Here is a 20,586-nt window from a genome sequence, read left to right as displayed (position 1 = left end):
ATGGTAAAACCCTGTCTCTACTAAAAATACAAAAATTAGCTAGGCATGGTGGTGCATGCCTGTAATCCCAGCCACTCGGGAGGCTGAGGCAGGAGAATCGCTTGAACCTGGGAGGTGGAGGTTGCAGTGAGCCTAGATCGTGCCACTGCACTCAAGCCTGGGTGACAGGGTGAGACTCCGTCTCAAAACAACAACAACAAAAAAAGCAAATGAAAAGACAGTTTAGTAAGTGATGATATATATCATCAATAGGTTAAAAAAATTGTTTTGAATATTATTTATTTAATTTGGTTAGCCACATGAGAATTAGGATTTTTTAGAAGTTACCATTTATACCCATACTTTGCTAATAGGACAGACAGAAACAAATGGATACTCTCACAATTAAATTTTATAACACACAGCCAGGCACAGTGGCTCATGCCTATAATCCCAACACTTTGGGAGGCTGAAGCAGGTGGACTGCTTGAGCCCAGGAGTTCAAGACCAGCCTAGGCAACATGATGAGCAACCATCCCTACAAAAAATACCAAAATTAGGCTGGGTGCAGTGCTGTGCGTCTATAGTCCCAGCTACTTGGGAGGCTGAGGTGGGAGGAGGTTTAACCCTGAGGGTCAGAGGTTGCAGTGAGCTGTGATTGCACCACTGCATTCCAGCCTGAGTGACAGAGCCAGACCCCGTCTCAAAAAAATAAAATAAATTTTATAATGCTATTTTATTTCACTCCATAATTGAAAAACAACTTCAAAGGTTACAAATAATGTTTCAAAACCTTGCTCTGAGAAAAGACTAAAGGTGAAAAAATTCTTTTCATTGTTTTTTTTTTGTTTTTGGGACAGGGGTCTCACTCTGTCACCCAGGCTGGATACAGTGGCACAATCATGGCTCACCGTAGCCTCAACCTCCTGGGCTCAAGCCATCCTCCTACCTCAGCCCCACAAGTAGCTGGGGCCACAGACATGCGTCACCAGACCTAGCTAATTTTTGTATTTTTTGTAGAGATGGGGTTTTGGCATGTTACCAGGATGGTCTCAAACTCCTGAGCTTAAATGATCTTCCTGCCTCAGTCTCCCAAAGTGCTGGGATTACAAGGCATGAGCCACCGTGTCCGGCCAAAAAAATTCTTTCATATCAAATATCACCTAATATAAAACGTTTTGGAGGACAAAGGAGAAAAGACTGCTCCTAATTTTTGCATTAGTAACTTCAGAATAAACGTATGTTAAGGACAAAGTATACAGTTCTTATACATACTCTGTCTGTAACATGTCATAGTTATATTTATAGGAGTAAAGCTCAGATACGTTCCCACCCAGTAAAAGCCACTCACCAGGGCTGGCCATTGTGCAATGGAGACTCGAATGCCCTGGAGAAGGACTGGGTCCTCACGGGGTGCCCATACAAGAGATCCTTCCAGCAGAAGCACAATAACTTCTTCAGCATGAACTTTTACCCAAGAGTGTTGTTTCCAGTTACAGCCATCAAATTCTACAAAGATCTGCAAAAAGAGATAAAAAGCAGTTTGGAAGTCACACTTGGAAAAATCTCACACTATACTTACAAATGAACATAAACCCCACTGTTCTGAACAACTGACTAGGAATAATTCTAACTTGTGTTTAAGATCTTTTAATGGATGTCAATAAAAATTGATCTTCAGAGCTAGGAAGCTGGTCTCAGCCCCACTCTGAAAAGGAGGAACAGAGTTAAGGAGGCATGAACTATTCACAGTCATTCAGTAATTTTTAGTCATGTCCCTACTGAAATTGGCAACTCTTAGTTTCTAATTCATATTTACACAAACTAGCTGAGGGCATACTATACTAGGTTCAGGAGTACAGAAAGGAATCTGGCATACTTCTTGGTCTCAAAAAGCTCATAATCCAATGGGAAGAAATTTTTAATACTTCTATTGAAATTGTGAACTTTTAATTATTTTTTCAATAGATGATGTATGTATATGGCAAAAATTCAAAAAGATAAAATGCTGAAAAACATTGTTCTCCCATTCCTGTGTGTGGATTCTATTGATTGATTGATTGAGACAGGGCCTCACTCTGTCGCCCAAGCTGCAGTGAAACAGCGTGATCTCAGCTCACTGCAACCTCTGCATCCTGGGCTCAAATGATCCTCCTGCCTCAGTCTCCCAAGTAGCTGGAATTACTAGCATATGCCACCATGCCCAGCTTATTTTTTGTAGAGACACAGTTTCACCATGTTGCCCAGGCTGGTCTTGAACTTCTGAACAAGGGATCTGCCCACCTCAGCCTCACAAAGTCTAGGATTACAGGCGTGAGTCACTGTGCCCAGCCTTTTTTAAAATTTAAAATTAAATTAAAATTAATTATTTCAGTAGAGATAGGGTCTTACTATGTTACCCAGGCCAGTCTTGAACTCCTGGGCTCAAGTGATCCTCCTACCTTGGCGTCCCAAAGTGCTGGGATTATAGGTGTGAGCCACCACACAAAGCTGCATGTGGATTCTTAAGTGCAACTGTCAGCAATAATCTCACATCGGCTAGCAGAGACTTGCTGTAGTCACAATGCTTTCTTCTTCCCTGAACAGATACTCCACTTCTTGAGATATACTTAAGTAGACACTGTATTTATACAGTTCTGAAAGCAGATTACATTAAATGAAGCTACATTTTTCTAATAAATACTATGCTTAGATTTGACCTTTTTTTTTTTTTTTGGAGACAGAGTCTTACTTTGTTGCCCAAACTGAGTGCTGTGTGGCACAATCATGGCTCACTACAGCCTTGACTTCCTAGGCCCAAGCAGTTCTCCCTCAGCCTCCTGGGTAGCTGAGACTATAGGCGCACACTACCATGTCCAGCTAATTTTTGATTATTTGCAGAGACAGGGTCTCACTATGTTGCCCAGGCTGGTCTTGAACTCCTGGAGCCAAGCAATCTTCCTGCCTCAGCCTCACAAAGTGCTGGGATTATAGGTATGAGCTACCCTGGCTGGCCCCAGCTTTGACTTTCTATATAAATTCTGACTTCTGAAGATGAGTCAACACAGCATCAAAAACTACATATGTAGCCAGGCACGGTGGCTCATGCCTGTAATCCCAGAACTTTGGGAGGCTGAGGCAGGTGGATCACAAAGTCGGGAGTTCAAGACCAGCCTAGACAAGATGGTGAAACGCTGTTTCTACTAAAAATACAAAAATTAGCTGGGCATGATGGCGGGCACCTGTAATCCCAGCTACTCAGGAGGCGGAGGCAGAGAACTGCTTGAACACGGGAGGTGGAGGTTGCAGTGAGCCGAGATTATGCCACTGCATTCCAGCCTGAGCAACAGAGTGGGACTCTATCTCAAAAAAAAGCTACATATGTATATAAATTATCACTATTTATAATAGATATGTCCAGTGCCTAATATATAGCTGGTCACAAAAGGGCCAGAGTATTTATTTATATCCCACTCCATCAACTAAGGATTTTTGTTGGCTTTTGGGAAACACGTGTAACAAAACAATAAATTATAAATTAAAATCAGAGCCAAGCAAACTACAACAGGAAGTCACTATCAAAGTTAAAAAAAAAGGAAAACTTAGCAGGAAATAAGGATCTATATAGCTGCTGTGATTCTATGACTTTTTGTTTTTTGAGACAGAGTCTTGCTGTGTCAGCCAGGCTGGCACGATCTTGGATCACTGCAACCTCCGCCTTCTGGGTTCAAGCGATTCTTCTGCCACAGCCTCCCGAGTGGTTGGGACTATAGGTGTGCACCACCACGCCCAGCTAATTTTTGCATTTTTTGTACAGATGGGATTTTGCCATGTTGGCCAGGCTGGTCTCGAACTCCTGGCTTCAACTGATCCACCCACCTTGGTCTCCCGAAGTGTTGGGATTACAGGCGTGAGCCACTGGGCACAGCCTGTGTGACATATTTGGCTTTAAGTTTCCCAAAGCCCAATATAAAAATGGAGACAAAGTCAGTTGCATAGTTCTTGTTGTCCACAAGGAAAACACACAGCAATTACTCAGGGAAGCAAAGCTTCTCCAACTACTTGGCTCTATAAAATTTCTCACCTGAGGCCGCGCGCAGTGGCTCACACCTGTAAGCCCAACACTTTGGGAGGCTGAGGCAGGCGGATCAAACCTGAGGTCAGGAGTTCGAGACCAGCCTGACCAACATGGAGAAACCCCATCTCCACTAAAAATACAAAATTAGCTGGGCGTGGTGGCGCATGCCTATAATCCCAGCTACTCAGGAGGCTGAGGCAGATGAATCACTTGAACCCAGGAGGCGGAGGTTGCGGTGAGCCGAGATTGTGCCATTGCACTCCAGCCTAGGCAACAAGAGCAAAATTCTGTTTCAAAAAAAAAAAAAAAAAAAGCTCACATGAAACTTCTTAAGGCAACACTAAGTGATGTAGGACAATATTAGAATCCCCATAGAGGTGACTCCCAACTGGCAACTGCGGAGTTACCAGGAGAATCTGTAAGTATTAGGGGCACCAAGCATTTCCTAGAATGAATGTCAGAGGTCTTGCAGATGTATGTACTATCATTTTTCAAATACATGTAGATGATGTAATTAATAAAATTCAAATCTATTAAAAATTGTTAATAAAATTTTATGTTGATTTTACCACAGTGAAAAAAATTTGAAGAAAAATATTACTGAATTCACAATAGCTTTTCGTTTGTATACGTGTTCTCAAGTAACCAACATAAAAATTATAATGATATGAAAATTCAGGAAATTTAGACTTGGAAAGTATGGAACCATAGCTCAGTAGCCTGGCTACTGGTTTAATCTCTTCACAGGTAACAAATCCTTGTGAACTGAAGTGCATTGCTGAAAAGTTATCCCAAAAGTTAAATTCGTTATAAAGTTCTAGTTCTATTATCTATAATACTCCAACAAAGAAATTAGCAATGAGAAAAGTAAGCTTCATTTCTACTTAATAAAAAGATGCAAGGCTCAGAGAGGAGAACGATTTTTACAAAGAAAAAAGACAGAACACTGAACTGCAGTATATTTAATATATAAATAGGCTCATTCATACATACATGTTATAGGGGAATAAGACATAGTCCCTGCCTTCAGGTAACTTACAGGCAACTGAAAAGAGAGAGATGTATTCAAACTTACTTTAAGTGCAGACTCCGGCACCAAGAAAGGCAGCATAATGTACAAAGCTTGGAGCTCATGTTCCAGGAGGCCTGGATTAGTGTCTCAGTTCCACTCTCTTGCAAAACCTAGATAACTTACTTTTCCCTCCTCAAATCTTAGTTTTCTCTTTTGTGATATGACACATCTTTCTTACCTCATGGACTGGTTGTGAAAATTAAATAAAGGAACAGATTCTAAAGCACTTTGGTTGATTATAAAGCACTATTTGGGCAACAGTATGTCACAGGATAAATAGAAACAGGGTAAAAAAAAGTATGGTGGGTATTCAGAGGCATAAGATCACTTCAGAGGTGCAGAGGAACTGATAGAGGCTGAGGACAACAAAAGCCCCAGTTAAGTTCTGGGATGGCCAGGAACTATTTAACATACTATGGAGGAAGCAGTAGCAAATAAGGCTAAAAAGGCTAGGAGTAGATGTGGAAGACCTTGAACACTTGGATAAAAGATTGGCGCTTCATCCAGCTGTCAATGGGAGGTGTGGGTGTGTGCATGCAACTATCATTAAAAGGTTTTGTGTGTGTGTATATGGTGGGGGAGTAGTAGGGAGTGTTCTTACATGACCCAGAGTTAGGGGTAGTAAAATGAAGAAGGAAGTGACTTGTGCTTATGAGAATCCAAGAGCCCTATCGCAAAGTTGATGACTAGCTGAACATAGAAGTACGGGAGAATTGAAAAATGACTTCGATTTTGAACCAGAGAAAAGAAGTGCTGCCATCACAAAGATGAACTGATCTCAGGAGGACACAATGGCTGGAGGACAGACAAGACCTTGCAAACCATGAAAAGCAGCCTGGAATGTTCAATACCCAGATTGGATCTGACCCTGAGTGACACAGTACTCTACCAGGTGTCCTCAGAAAACCAGAGGTTGAGGCTCCATGGTAACCAATGGCTAGGTGCCATGATGAATAGTTCTAATCTGCCAACCACTTTAAAAATCAACATAGGAATCATAATATTCTATGTTATACCAACACACAAAAACAAGAACAACACTAAAATAAGCCACTGGGCTAAAGCTGTAATGATTTTTATTCTCTGCAGATAAGAATTTGAATATTTTAAAAGTTAATATTCAAGAATCCAATACTATCATCACATACCTAAAAACATTAGGAAAAAGTTAAAATATTTGGGAGTTACATTTTACCTAATTTAAGGGCAATTATCTCTTACCTTACTTGGGGAAAGGATATGGAATAAAGTGTTAAATCTGAAAAAACCCTGTACTACACATTCCGGGATCAAACGACAGCTCCAATCTGATAATATGAATTTGTTTTGAGAGCAATATGGAATGTAGATATATATAAACGTGGACTATGGATATATGTAAACATATTCCCCCAAGAGTGAAGCTTGTTTCTCGCCCAGGACTGTACTTGGCTTCCTAGCTACAAAAATGAAAGAGTTGAACATACAAGGTAAAGAATCATTTCATGTGGGACGCGGTGGCCCACATCTGTAATCCCAGCACTGTGGGAGGTTGAGGCGGGAGGATCACTTGAGTCCAGCAGTTCAAGAGTTCAAAACCAGACCTGGCAACATAGCAAGATCCTGTCTCTACAAAAAAAAAAAAAAAAAAAGAAAAAATTACCCAGGCATAGTGGGGTACACCTGTAGTCCACACTACTCAGGAGGCTGAGATGGGAGGACAGCTTGGGCCCAGGAGTTCAAGGCGGGAGCGAGCTATGATCATGAGCCTGTACTCCAGCCTGAGCAACAGAGTGAGACCCTGTCTCAAAAAAAAAAAAAAAAAAAAGAAGAAAGAAAAAGAAGAAGAACCATTTTAAATCTAAGTACATAGAACACATACTCTTAATGGTAGTGGCCAGGGCACAGGACACAAAGAAGGGATATAAACTAGCAAAAATAAAGGTAGTGATTGGATTGAGTCAGAGATGACCAAGGGAGGCTGATAATCTTAGTAGGGGAGGACTAAAACAGTTTGAGGTTTTTTTGTTTGTTTGTTTTTCTTTTTGAGACGGACTCTCTGTTGCCTAGGCTGGAGTGCAGTGGTGTGATCTCGGCTCACTGCAACCTCTGCCTCCCGGGTTCAAGCGATTCTCCTGCCTCAGCCTCCTGAGTAGCTGGGATTACAGGTGCCCGCCACCACACCAGCTAATTTTTGTATTTTTAGTAGAGATGGGGTTTCACCATCTTGCCCAGGATGGTCCTGAACTCCCAACCTCATGATCCACCTGCCTTGGCCTCCCAAAGTGCTGAGATTACAGGGGTGAGCCACCACGCCCCGCCAAGATAATTTTTTAAAAGCCTGATTAAAACAAACCATGATCAGCTAAGAAATTTTTTTAAAAGTCAGATTAAATTTCTACTATTAGAGTAAAAGTAGCAAATGGTACAACACATGCTTCGGTTAGAACCCAAGGATTACATGTAAAGTATTTTATTAGTTAAGAAAAGTTAGTGTTAAAATTCTTGCTTTCATTTCTCTTTGTGGTCTACATGTGATTTATATTCATTTTAGTGACATTTAAATAAGTTCTTTAAAAATAAATTATCCTAAGTTTGACAAAATCAGATGGTAGTAATCTAAGTGATATGGGGCTTCATGTTTGTCATGTAATCATCAGTTTGGATTCTGGCTGTTCTCAAGGCCATTCTTACTATAATTAACAACATTATTCGTTTATTCACTCTCTTAACACAAATAGAATGCCTCTTATAAGTGAAGCATTTGCCAGGGCCAAGAATATCAAGGTAAATAAGGCAGCAAATTGACAGTAGGGACTCACACCCTAGACGAGCCCAACAGAGAGGTACAGAAATTATTTCAGTGCGAAGTAATCAGGATAATAATAAAGATTTGAATAGGCTATGTTAGATTAGACAAGGTATCTGCTTTGGGAAACCAGAACATTTTCAAGAAGAGGTAGTAGTATACAAACTGGGTCTTAAAGGACAAGCTGCATACTTCTGGCAGAAAAAAGAAGGAAAGACTTTCCAGCAGGCGCAAAGGCAGAGAAAAATAAAAGCAGATCAAGTGTCCTGGGAGCAGTAGGAGGAGGTGGTTAGTAAGTAAGCTGTAAAGCGCTCTGACTGGTACATTAATGGTTGAAAAATTGAAACCTGTTGACAAAGATGCTGGTTGGCCAGGAGTGGTCTTTCGTTTGTTTATATTGTGCATTTGAATATCTTTTTTTTTTTTTTTGAGACGGAGTCTCGCTCTGTCACCCACGCTGGAGTGCAGTAGCCGGATCTCAGCTCACTGCAAGCTCCACCTCCCGGGTTCACGCCATTCTCCTGCCTCAGCCTCCCGAGAAGCTGGGACTACAGGTGCCCACCACCTCGCCCGGCTAGTTTTTTGTATTTTTTTTTAGTAGAGATGGGGTTTCACTGTGTTAGCTAGGATGGTCTCAATCTCCTGATCTTGTGATCCGCCCGTCTCGGCCTCCCAAACTGCTGGGATTACAGGCTTGAGCCACCGCGCCCGGCCTTGTGCATTTGAATATCTTTAGGCAGCGTGTGCACTTCCAGCGGCTGCCAATGCCCACTACACCTTTTGGTCTGTCACCCAGCTGTTTTTCACAAGTCTGGTTCCTCCCTAGACCTATCTGAGCTTATGTTGCCTCTACAGGCCTTGAAGGAGCACTGACAGTTTTAAAGGTGGTGGGGAGACCTAGTAAACTATAGAAAGATAATGGGGTCCAGGAATGGTGGCTGATGCCTGTAATCCCCAACACTTTGGGAGGCTGAGGTGGGAGGATCACTTGAGCCTAGGAGTTCGAGACCACCCTGGGTAACATAGGTGAGACCTTATCTTTACAAAAATAAAAAATTAGCTGGGCATAGTGGTGTGCACCTATAAGTCTTAGCCACTTGGAAGGCTGAGGTAGGAGGACTGCTTGAGCCCATGAAGTCAGGGCTACAGTGAACTATGATCATGCCACTGCATGCCAGCCTGGACAACAGTGAGACCCCGTCTCAAAAAAAAAAAAAAAAAAAAAAGAAAAGAAGGAAAGAAAAAAGAAAGACAATGGGGGGAAGTTCTCAAAACTCAGTTTAAACAGGAAATCAAAATGGAAATTATAAAGCATTTTATAATTAGGTGAATAACTAAAATACAACTTATACTATGGAATAAATAATAGGAGTTTTAAAAAATGAGATCTATCTAATAGACCAATGTGGAAAGATCACTGAGACACATTATGTGAGGGGAAAAAAGCAAGTTGCAGATTATCTGAGGGGAGGGGATTGTGAGTGGGAGGACTGGGATGAGACAGTGAACAGTATTTTAGCCTCATCAGTAGATGTTTCCTTTTTTAAAAAAGAATTTACTTATTTATTTATTTATTTGTTTGAGACAATATCACTAGGCTCACCGCAATCTCCGCCTCCCGGGTTCAAGGCATTCTGTGCCTCAGACTCTCGAGTAGCTGGGATTATAGGCAAAGCACTACCGCGCCCGGCTAATTTTTGTATTTTTTGTAGAGACGGGGTTTCACCATGTTGGCCAGGCTGGTCTTGAACTCTTGACCTCAAGTGATCTGGCCGCCTTGGCCTCCCAAAGTGCTGGGATTACAGGTGTAAGCCACTGTGCCTGGCCTAAAAGAATGTATTTATAATTAACTTATTTTTTTTAAAAAAAGAGGAAAGAATTGCCTTTGGGGTCAGGTTGGAAGATATGGATGGAAGAAACCGGAAGCAAGGAGACCAATTACAAAGCAATAATAACCCAGTTAAAAGACCTAACCCAGTAAGAATACTGTATGGGCCGTGCGTGGTGGCTCATGACTGTAATCCCAGCACTTTGGGAGGCCGAGGTGGGCGGATCACCTGAGGTCAGGAGTTTGAGACCAGCCTGGCCAACAGGGTGAAACCCCCGTCTCTACCAAAAATACAACAATTAGCCAGGCGTGGTGGCAGGCACCTGTAATCCCAGCTACTCAAGAGGCTGAGGCAGGAGAATCGCTTGAATCCGGGAGGTTGCAGTGAGTGGAGATTGCCCCATTGTACTCCAGCCTGGGGGACAAGAGCAAGACTTTGTCTCAAAAAAAGAAAAAAGAAAAAAAAAGAATACTGGATGAATGTAAAGTATATTTGAGAAATTAGAGATAAAAATAACAGGATATGGTGATGACTGTGAGATGGTAAAGGAAATCAAAGATAACTTTCCAAGGCTCCTAAATTTTCCAGTTTTCCTACCTATACTCCAAACAAAATGTGAACTCTGTTAAAAATAATATTACACAACTGTGGGATATCTTGTCAAGGTGGGAGTAGATGCATGAGTTGAATACCTGTTTTCAAATAAAAAACAATTTTCTCTTTACAGTTTCTTTGACTCTCAAGAGATAGCTTTCTACCAAATATCCCCAAATTTTTCTACTTTCTAACATCCTGAATAAAATAAATGTGAAGTACATGGGAACAATGGAAATAACCTGAATCTAGTGCTTTCAGGGGTTGTGGAATGACAGATATAGATTTGCATCCCACCTCTCCCATTTCTTAACTGTGTAGCCTGGAGCAAGTCACTTTAGCCTCTTTGAGCCTCACTTCCTTTGCCTATAAATAGGGACAATAAAGACCTCAAAGGATTGCCTGTAGGATTACAAGAAATAAAGACTTTAAATGCGTAGCAGAATATGGGCTCCAGATAAATGCTTATTCCATAAGCAAACTCAGGTCAGAGTAAAAACTGGCATGACTTTTTTTTTTTTTTAATTGCTATATATCAAGAATCTTAAACATGTACATACTCAGTGTCTATCATACCACTTCGGACCATAATCCTAGTAAATAACCCTAAACACTGAAAAGGTTTTATTCACAAAAATGCTCACCATGGCATTAAAGATGAAGCCTAAAATCTGAAACAATTTTAATATCCAATGAAAGGGGAAGAGTTAAATTACTCAGCCAAAAAAAATTACGTGCATAAGATTACGTTCAAATTCCTTGCACAGCATTTATTATTTTCTTTTGGGTTATAAAAGCAATACATGAATTACCAGTGGAAAATACAGAAGAGCACCAAGAAAATTAAAATCACCCATAAAATGAATAATTTTTAGTAAAAAAGGAAAGTAACAGGCTGAGTGTGGTGACTTATACCTGTAATCCCAGCACTCTGGGAGGCTGAGGCAGGCAGATTATTTATGGTCAGGAGTTCGAGAACAACCTGGTCAACGTGACGAAACACCATCTCTACTAAAAATACAAAAATTAGCCGGGCATGGTGGCACAGCACCTGTAATCCCAGCTACTTGGGAGGCTGAGGGAGGAGAATGACTTGAAATCGGGAGATGGAGGTTGCAGTGAGCACAGATCGTGCCACTGCACTCTAGCTTGGGGGACAGAGTGAGTGAGACTCCATCTCAAAAAAAAAAAAAAAAAGAGGAAAAAAGAAAAAGAAAAATAAAGAAAATAACTGCCACATTAAATGAAAAAGCAAAATTCAAAATTAAAAATGCAGTATGAGGCCAGGCGCGATGGCTCATGCCTGTAATCCCAGCACTTTGAGAGGCCAAAGCGGGCGGATCACGAGGTCAGGAGATTGAGACCATCCTGGCTAACACGGTGAAACCCCGTCTCTACTAAAAATACAAAAAATTATCCGGGTGTGGTGGCAGGAGCCTGTAGTCCCAGCTACTCAGGAGGCTGAGGCAGGAGAATCACTTGAACCCAGGAGGCGGAGGTTGCAGTGAGCCGAGATCACACCATTGCACTCCAGCCTGGGAGACACAGCGAGACTCCGTTTCAAAAAAAAATAATAATAATTTCTACATTTTGTATAATGGACATGCATTACTTTAGAATTAGAAAAAGAAAACACCAAATGTTTCAAATCTAAGAAAACAACCCGGACGCAAATCACAAAACCAAAGGCAAGTGTACCTTGGATTGGAGTCCCAAATGTGACTCCAATATCAAGATGAAAAAATTAGTAGTGAGTCCATATCAATAAAAACATGTAAAAGAAAAAACTTGAAAGATTATAAAGATAACGGGGCCGCAGAGTAGAAATTCCGTAATAAATCGGAAGTGAACATCAGCCTAATAGGGGCTTCAAAATGTTCTACTTTTTTTAGACAGAGTGGTTAGAGAAAAGGAGAAAAAAGAGAAAAATCCATGTTTCCTGACCTCCATGAATTTACAATCTAGTAGAACAGATAAGCAAGTGTGGAGGATGGAAGACTTTCCCTCTACCTTCTGAGGGTTAGGTGATTAACAGTCAGCAGTTTAAGGAGAGAAAAATACGAATTTGTTACATGTAGGGGGCATCACAAGAAGGAAAAGTAAATACCCAGAACCCAGTGAGACTGAAAAGCTTTCCTGTATTTCTAAAGAAATTATAGAAATAGTTTTTATATAATTATATAATTATAAAATTATAGAAATAATTATATAATAATATAAAATTACAGAAATAATTACATTTCTATATTTCTCATAGGCAACTTAGGGGAGAGTAAACCACATACATTATTCACTTATTTAAGATATTGTGTGTGTGTGTGTGTGTGTGTGTGTGTATACAAAAAAATCCTGGGCTCAAGTGATCTTCTCTATAGGTCCACACCACTGAACCTGGCTTAATGATTTTTGGGAAAAAAAATCAATGGGTCCTCAGAAGAACAGGTGACAGCTAAAGTTGCCTTCTGCATGTGGTATAGACCTCCAGTCTCATCTCCTGTGATAGGAATTAATCTGCCCTGGTTGATAAGGTTAGCAGGGAAGAGATTCATGACAATAGCGTTCCTTCTTTTTTTTTTTTTTGTTTCTTTCAGGCTGGAGTGCAGTGGTGCAATCTTGGTTCACTGCAACCTCTGCCTCCCAGGTTCAAGTCATTCTTGTGCCTCCGAGTAGCAGGGATTACGTGCGCCACCATGCCCGGCTAATTTTTGTAATTTTTAGCAGAGATGGGGTTTTGTCATGTCGGCCAGATTGGTCTCGAACTCCTGGCCTCAAGTGATCTGCCCACCTCAGCCTCCCAAAGTGCTGGGATTACGGGCGTGAGCCACAGCGCCCGGCCTAGAGTTCCTCTTGGAGGATGTGTCTTTAGGTAGATGAAGTAAGTTCAGAGACAGCCCTCCATCTGCTGCTCCCCAAGTGCCTTCAGTTTGAGATCCAAAGCAGCACATTTTGGGGTGGCGTTTCCTGAACTTCTTCACAAGCTATACATCTTGCTACACATATCTATAACAAGAAAAACTACAATAAATATTCCAAAAAGTGGTATCCACAAAGTGCTAAAGGAACAAAGAATAAAAACAACATGCTGGGGAATCGGAAAGGCTTTATAGGGTTTGTAGCTCCCAGGATGCATGGGCCTGAAGGATAAGCAGGTTTTCTTTTCTCTGTATAGGATTTCAATGGATGACAGCATTAAAAGAAAAGGTTAAAGAGGGAACAAAGCAATGAAAGCCAGAAAATACTAGAAAAGTGGAGGATCACTAAAATCAAGGCTGCTTGCTTTAAACAGCCTTTTGGCAACACCCAATTTCCCTTGTCCAATTCTTTGCACATTGAAGACCCTTCTTACCAGTAATTTGGTCTCTACAGCAGAGCAGGAAGGGGCTGTATGCAGATCTCTGGGTAGGTATACCTCACACTGTAAATTAATAACCTTGCATATGGATTTACAATTCAGTCTCCAGAGTTCGGTTAGAGAGAATCAGTCCCCTAGAGCCTGATTACCTCTGAAGTCGTGAAAAAAGGAAAAAAAAAAAGGAGTTTCGGCCCTTGCCAAACTCAAAGAGGTCACACTATCTGAATCACTACTAATCAGGCAGTTTTTACCCACGTAGAGATCAAGAGCAAAAGATGATGCTTTCGCACCAGGGGCAGTAGGGATGGTACAGTGGAAAGGGCTTAAAAACCACTAACCTGTCAAAGGCGGTGGAAAACTGAGAAGCAACAACAGGTGTTGCGTCCCCCAGGCCTTGTGGAAGCAAAGCCTATAGAACCCACCCCAGCTGTTGCAAAGAAAATCACAACAGAAAATGCCATGTTTCTTACCCACCATTTTGAGTCTGTTGGTGGAGGGGGAACTAAATAAATAAACTAGAACAAGTTGGAGAAGGGACCCAGGAAGCGGTGTATTAAAAAAAAAGAGAATGAACTCTTGGCAGGTGGGGACTTAGTGAAGCAAGTCCCTTAGAAACAAATGGGAAATTAATGGCTGGGCGTAGTGGCTCACACCTGTAATATAAGCACTTCGGGAGGCCAAGGCAGGCAGATTACTTGTGGTCAGGAGTTCAAGACCAGCCTGGCCAACATGGTAAAACCCTGTCTCTACTAAAAATATAAAAATTAGCTGGGTGTGGTGGCAGGAACCTGTAATCCCAGCTACTTGCCTGTAATCCTAGCTACTCGAGAGGCTGAGGCAGGAGAATCACTTGAACCCGGGGGGCGGAGGTTGCAGTGAGCCAAGACTGCCACTGCACTCCAGCCTGGGTGAAAGAGTGAGACTCCGTCTCAAAAAAAAAAAAAAAAAAAAAGAAATAGAACTATTAAGATTCACACACACACACACACACACGCACACACAATCTTTTTTTTAAAAAATCAACTACATAAAGTGCTTGAGAGTCTGAAAAACTCAACCATGGCTCAGTGTTTCAAAAACAGACTTGCTGCTGTAAGGGGAGAGTTAAGGTGATGAGTGTGCTTAGAGGGGCTCACAATTAAATGGTATATACTCAATGTCAAAAAGTACAATGTCATTTTTATTTAAAGTTCTCTACACCATACACAGATTCACAAAAACATATTCTATTTACATTAATAAACAGAGCATAAGTATCAAGATATCACTCAGAGTTTTAACTTTTGGAATTATAAGTAATAAAAGGACACAAACATTTTAAAAGCCACAAACTCCCATTTCAACTAGGGCTGAAATTCTATGTTTGACCACAGGTAGCGAATTGTATACTGGAAATACAGTAAATATAATACTGTCCTGGACCTGACTATAATTATTACATTATTTAGAAACAAAATAGGTATTTTAGAGTTACCTACCCCACCCTGAGACAGAGGAAAGGTTGGGTGGGGAGGTGTAAAAACAGAAGGCAGATACACTGTCACTCCTCCTGGAAGACTCTCAGAGAGAAGAAACATAGTACTAGCCTAGACATTGCTACAATTATTACATTATCTCTAATCAAAGGAAGGGAGTATTTTAGAATCTGTCTTTCCTTGAAATAGAGATGAAAGATTAAGGGACTAAAAAAAATAGGGCATATATGCTTTCACTTCTCTGGTAACTTCTGGATACATGAGATAACTATGATACACATTCAAAACCAAGTGATACTACATTTACAGCATTATTTAATTATACCTACAGAAAGAAAAAGAATGGTTTACCTAAAAAAATTAGTGTCGCCACAATTGGTCACTCAGCAGAAAAAAAATTAGGTCCCTCATCTCACTTGCCAATTACAAAAATATTCCAGGCTAAGTGCAGTGGCTCATGCCTGTAATCCTAGCACTTTGGGAGGCCGAGCTGGGTGATCACTTAAGGCCAGGAGTTTGAAACCAGCCTGGGCAAAACTGTGAGACCCAATCTCTACCAAAAAAAAAAAAAAAAAAAAAGCACAGGGGCACGGTGGCTCGCACCTGTAATCCCAGCACTTTGGGAGGCTGAGATAGGCAGATCAGCTGAGGTCAGGAGTTCAAGACTAGCCTGGCCAACATCATGAAACGCTGTCTCTACTAAAAATACAAAAATTAGCCAGACATGGTGGCACACGCCTGTAATCCCAACTACTCAGGAGACTAAGGCAGGAAAATATCTTGAACTCTGGAGGTGGAGGTTGCAGTGAGCCAAGACCGCACCACTGCACACCAGCCTGGGTGACACAGTAAGACTGTGTCTCAAAAAAAAAACAACAAAAAAAAGCTGAGAATGGTGCTGTATACCTGTAGTCCCAGCTACTCAGGAAGCTGAGGCAGGAGGACCACAAATGAGCCCACAAATTTGAGGTTGCAGTGAGCTATGACTGCACCACTGTACTCCAGCCTGGGTGACAGATAAAACCATTAAAATAAAAAAAAAAAGGGCCAGGCGCAGTGGCTCATGACTGTAATCCCAGCAGTTTGGGAGGCCAAGGCGGGTGGATCACCAGCCTGGCCAACATGGCGAAATCCTGTCTCTACTAAAAAATAAAAAATATTAGCTGGGTGTGGTGGCGCATGCCTGTAATCCCAGCTACTGGGACTGGAGGCAGGAGAATCGCTTGAATCTGGAAGGCAGTGGTTGCAGCAGTAAGCTGAGATCGTGCCACTGCACTACAGCCTGGACAACAGAGCAAGACTCCATCTCAAAAAAAAAAAAAAAAAAAATTCCCGCTGGGCACAGTGGCTCAGACCTGTAATCCCAGCACTTGGGAGGCCGGGGCAGGCAGATCACCTGAGGTCAGGAGTTCGAGACCAGCCTGGCCAACATGGTGAAATTACATGGTGGTGGGCGCCTGTAATCCCAGCTACTTGGGGAGGCTGAGGCAGGAGAATCGCTTGAACCCAGGAGGCAGAGGTTGCAGTGAGCCGAGATCACACCATTGCACTCCAGCCTGGGTGATAAGAATGAAATTCTGTCTCTAAATAAATAAATAATTACAGGCCAGGCACGGTGGCTCACACCTGTAATCCCAGCACTTTGGGAGGCTGACGTGGGTGGATCACCTGAGGTCAGGACGTCAAGACAAGCCTGGCCAACGTGGCGAAACCCGATCTCGTGCATGCCTGTAGTCCCAGCTACTTGGGAGGTTGAGGCAGAAGAATTGGTTGAACCTAGGAGGCAGAGGTTGCAGTGAGCCAATATCACGCCACTGCACTCCAGCCTGGGCAACAGAGTGAGACTCTGTCTCAAAATAAATAAATAAAAAAAAATAAAAAATAAATTCCAGATGGACCAAAAATCTAAAGGTAAAAATAAACAAGAATGTTGGCTGGGCATAGTGGCTCACGCCTGTAATCCCAACACTTTAGGGGGCCGAGTCAGGCAGATTGCTTGAACCCAGGAGTTCAAGACCTGCCTGGGCAACATGACAAAATCTATCTCTATACAAAATATAAATGTTAGCCAGACGTGGTGGTGGGCATCTGTGGTTCCAGCTACTTGGGAGGCTGAGGCGGGAGTATCACCTGAGCCCAGGGAGGTCGAAGCTGCAGTGTGTTGTGATTGTGTCATAGTACTCCAGCTTGGGCAACAGAGAGACCCTGTCTCAAAAAAAAAAAAGTTTTTTAAAGTATATTTATACAGGTTCAAGATGGGGATTCCTTCCCAGTCAAATAATCCTAAACTATTAAGAAAAGTCAGGCCAGGCGCAGTGGCTCATGTTTGGAATCCCAGCACTTTGGGAGGCTGAGGCAGGCAACTGCTTGAGCCCAGGAGTTCCAGACTAGCCTGGGCAACATGGTGAAACCCCATTTCTACAACAAATACAAAAGTTAGCCAGGCCTGGTGGCGCATGCCTGTAGTTCCTGGGAGGATCACTCGAGCCCAGGAGTGAGCTGCAAGCATGCCACTGCACTCTAGCCTGGGAGACAGAGCAAGACTCTGTCTCAAAAACAAAACAAAGAAACAAAAAGAGGCCCGATAATTCTGATAACATAAAATTCTTCTTTTTCTTTTTTTTTTTTTTTTTTGAGACGGAGTCTTGCTCTGTCGCCCAGGCTGGAGTGCAGTGGCTGGATCTCAGCTCACTGCAAGCTCCGCCTTCCGGGTTCACGCCATGCTCCTGCCTCAGCCTCCCGAGTAGCTGGGACTACAGGCGCCCGTCACCTCGCCCGGCTAGTTTTTTTGTATTTTTTAGTAGAGATGGGGTTTCACCGTGTTAGCCAGGATGGTCTCGATCTCCTGACCTCGTGATCCACCCATCTCGGCCTCCCAAAGTGCTGGGATTACAGACTTGAGCCACCGCGCCCGGCCAAAATTCTTATTTTTCTATATGGCAAAGCAACCCATTAAAAAACTCAAGAAGCCGGGCCCGGTGGCTCGCACCTGTAATCCCAGCACTTTGGGAGGTCGAGGTGGGCAGATCACAAGGTCAGGAGATAGAGACCATCTTGGCCAATATGGTGAAACCCCGTCTCTACTAAAAATACAAAAAATTAGCTGGGCATGGTGGCATGTGCCTGTAGTCCCAACTACTCGGGAGGCTGAGGCAGGAGAATCGCTTGAACCTAGGAGGCAGAGGTTGCAGTGAGCTGAGATGGAGCCACTGCACTCCAGCCTGGGTAACACAGCGAGACTCTGTCTCAAAACAAAACAAAAAAAGTCAAGAGACAAATGAAACAAAATACAACCCATTGAGCAGGTGAAGGAGTTAATATGCATGCACAGAACTTGCAGAGAGTGATAAGACAACTCCTATTTTTCTCAAATGAGCAAAAGATATCCATAAGTAACAAGTAAATGAAAAAGCCAGTACACATGGAAAAAAAGGACAAATAGTCATGAAAATCATGGATACTGTTTTTCACCCATCAGATTGGCAAAAATGAAAAAGATTGATGACACCAGTGATGGCAAGGGTAAAGAGAAACAAGCAAGCACTTTGAGTATTGTTGGTGGAGTAGGAAATGCTATACACCTACTGGAAAATAACCTGGCATTATGTAATAAAATAAAAAATACATATACTTCTTAACAGAACAATTTCAACCCTGGATTGCTAAACTACAGAAATAAAACCTAGATTACATAAAAATAGGTATACAAGTATATTAATGACAGCACCATCTATACTGCCAAAAAAACTTTAGATAACCTGAATGTCCATTAACAGGAGGAATAACTGAATAAATTATGGTACATCCATTCTATGGAATATAAGGTAGTTACCAAAAATGATGAGTAAAATCTGTAAGTATTGATCCCCATGGTATACTGTCAAATGAAAGAAAAAAAGGCAGGATGTAAATATTGTGCAGTATGACACCATTTGCTAAAAAAAGGAAACTGTATACGGTTGAATGTTTTCATGTTTTTGTATTAGTATTAAGAAAGATGAGCAAAGAGATTGCTGGTTTTTCCTGTGTAAACCTTTGTTTGACATTTTGCAAATTACAAGCTTTGCTTTTATAACAAAAAAAGGAAAATCCATGGGTTTCTTTTTTCTATTTTTTGGTCTGTTTTATCTACAATACACACATATGTGACAGTCCCAAGGTCTCTGCAACTTACATGAGCCAATAATGACTTAGGAACACAAAGAGGACACCGGATTAGGAAAGAGCCAGAGATAAATGCATAAAAACCCAATAAACTATTCTAAAAAAAATAAAAGGCCCATTTTAAAACACAAAACTACTACTATTCCATGAGAAAGGGGGAAAAAGCTGTTTTCATGCCTTGGCTAAACATCTGAATAATTTGTCAGCATGGCTTTTGCTGGTGAAGATGTCCACCTATGAAACCCTTACCAACAAAACTCTCAATCAACAAAACTCTCAGATCCTGACTCCTTTATTTCATATCTCATCTTAAGGTAGCACTTAGCTTTGTTACTGTTTTCCAAAAACGTTTCATTAAATGGATCAGTACTATATTTTATAGGATATCTGAATCAAAAAGTATTTAGAAAGAGTATATTTGTGGAGTCTAAAATTGAGAAGTGTGTTTTCAATCACTTCAGAAACTCATTCATCCAACCCTCAATTACTCATCCTTAAAAGGGGGCGCCCTGCTAGGCATTACTCAAAACCAAGCATGCCTGAAAACATCTTAAACATAACTGAATGAAAATCTGCCCAATCACAGGCCAGCTGCTTGCAAACTCCACCCTTGAGTACGGGAAGAACACTTTTGATTGGAAGACAGTTGTGTTTACTACCGTGTGTGGTGCAAATTGGAAAGGTCCACATGCCCACGGTCCAAAGGAAATCTCTTTTAATAAGAAAGAAAAACAAAACGGCCAGTTCTCATCCTACACTGGTCATTGTCATTAATAGAACCTCAACAAAACAGCAATTCTTGAACAATTTTGCAAGCTGGTGAAAAAATCTAAAGGCTCTGAGTTTTGGTCTGGCTGTTTTATCATCTATGTCCCTGGATATACATGTAAGACGAGCATAAATGTACTCTCAAAATACAAACCTGCCTTTGCTTCTATATTCACACAGCCCCATGCAAGACCTCAACACAGTTGTAATGTTCTTTGCTTTAATTTCCAAGAATCACTGCAACTTTTTACTTGGTTTGAGAACCCAGTTCCGTGGGCTCAGTGGTAAAATTATTCAGTATTTAGCTTAGTGGGTGTCCAGAAAGGAAGTGAGCTTCAAAAACCTCTGCCCTTAGGGAGCACAGCAAACAACAAAGTGAATGGGGAGCCATTTCAGGTGCAGAGCTCATTAGCAATTCATCTGATGGAGGAAACGAGACGACCATTGCAAGAACCAGAAAAAAATCCCAATGAATATCTAGGGCAAACTAGGCCTTAGGTCAAAGTAT

The 20,586-nt window shown here is 41.7% G+C and overlaps 1 protein-coding gene across 2 annotated transcripts in view; it reads right to left on the bottom strand.

The window, feature by feature from the left end:
- Nucleotides 1-20,586, bottom strand: part of KDM3B (lysine demethylase 3B) — an 86,618-nt gene that overhangs the window by 64,210 nt on the left and 1,822 nt on the right. The window contains exon 2 of one of the 2 annotated variants that reach the window (XM_025386961.1): nt 1,331-1,498. In XM_025386961.1, the coding sequence (XP_025242746.1) occupies nt 1,331-1,498 (168 nt within the window). Of the gene's footprint in view, nt 1-1,330; nt 1,500-20,586 lie in introns of those variants that run through there. The other variant, XM_025386962.1, reaches the window with a different exon arrangement.

This window comes from Theropithecus gelada, chromosome 6, assembly GCF_003255815.1.
Source record: "Theropithecus gelada isolate Dixy chromosome 6, Tgel_1.0, whole genome shotgun sequence".
NCBI lineage: Eukaryota > Metazoa > Chordata > Mammalia > Primates > Cercopithecidae > Theropithecus > Theropithecus gelada.
The sequence above is the reverse complement of the archived record's forward strand: the minus strand, read 5'-3'. Positions and strand labels throughout refer to the sequence as shown.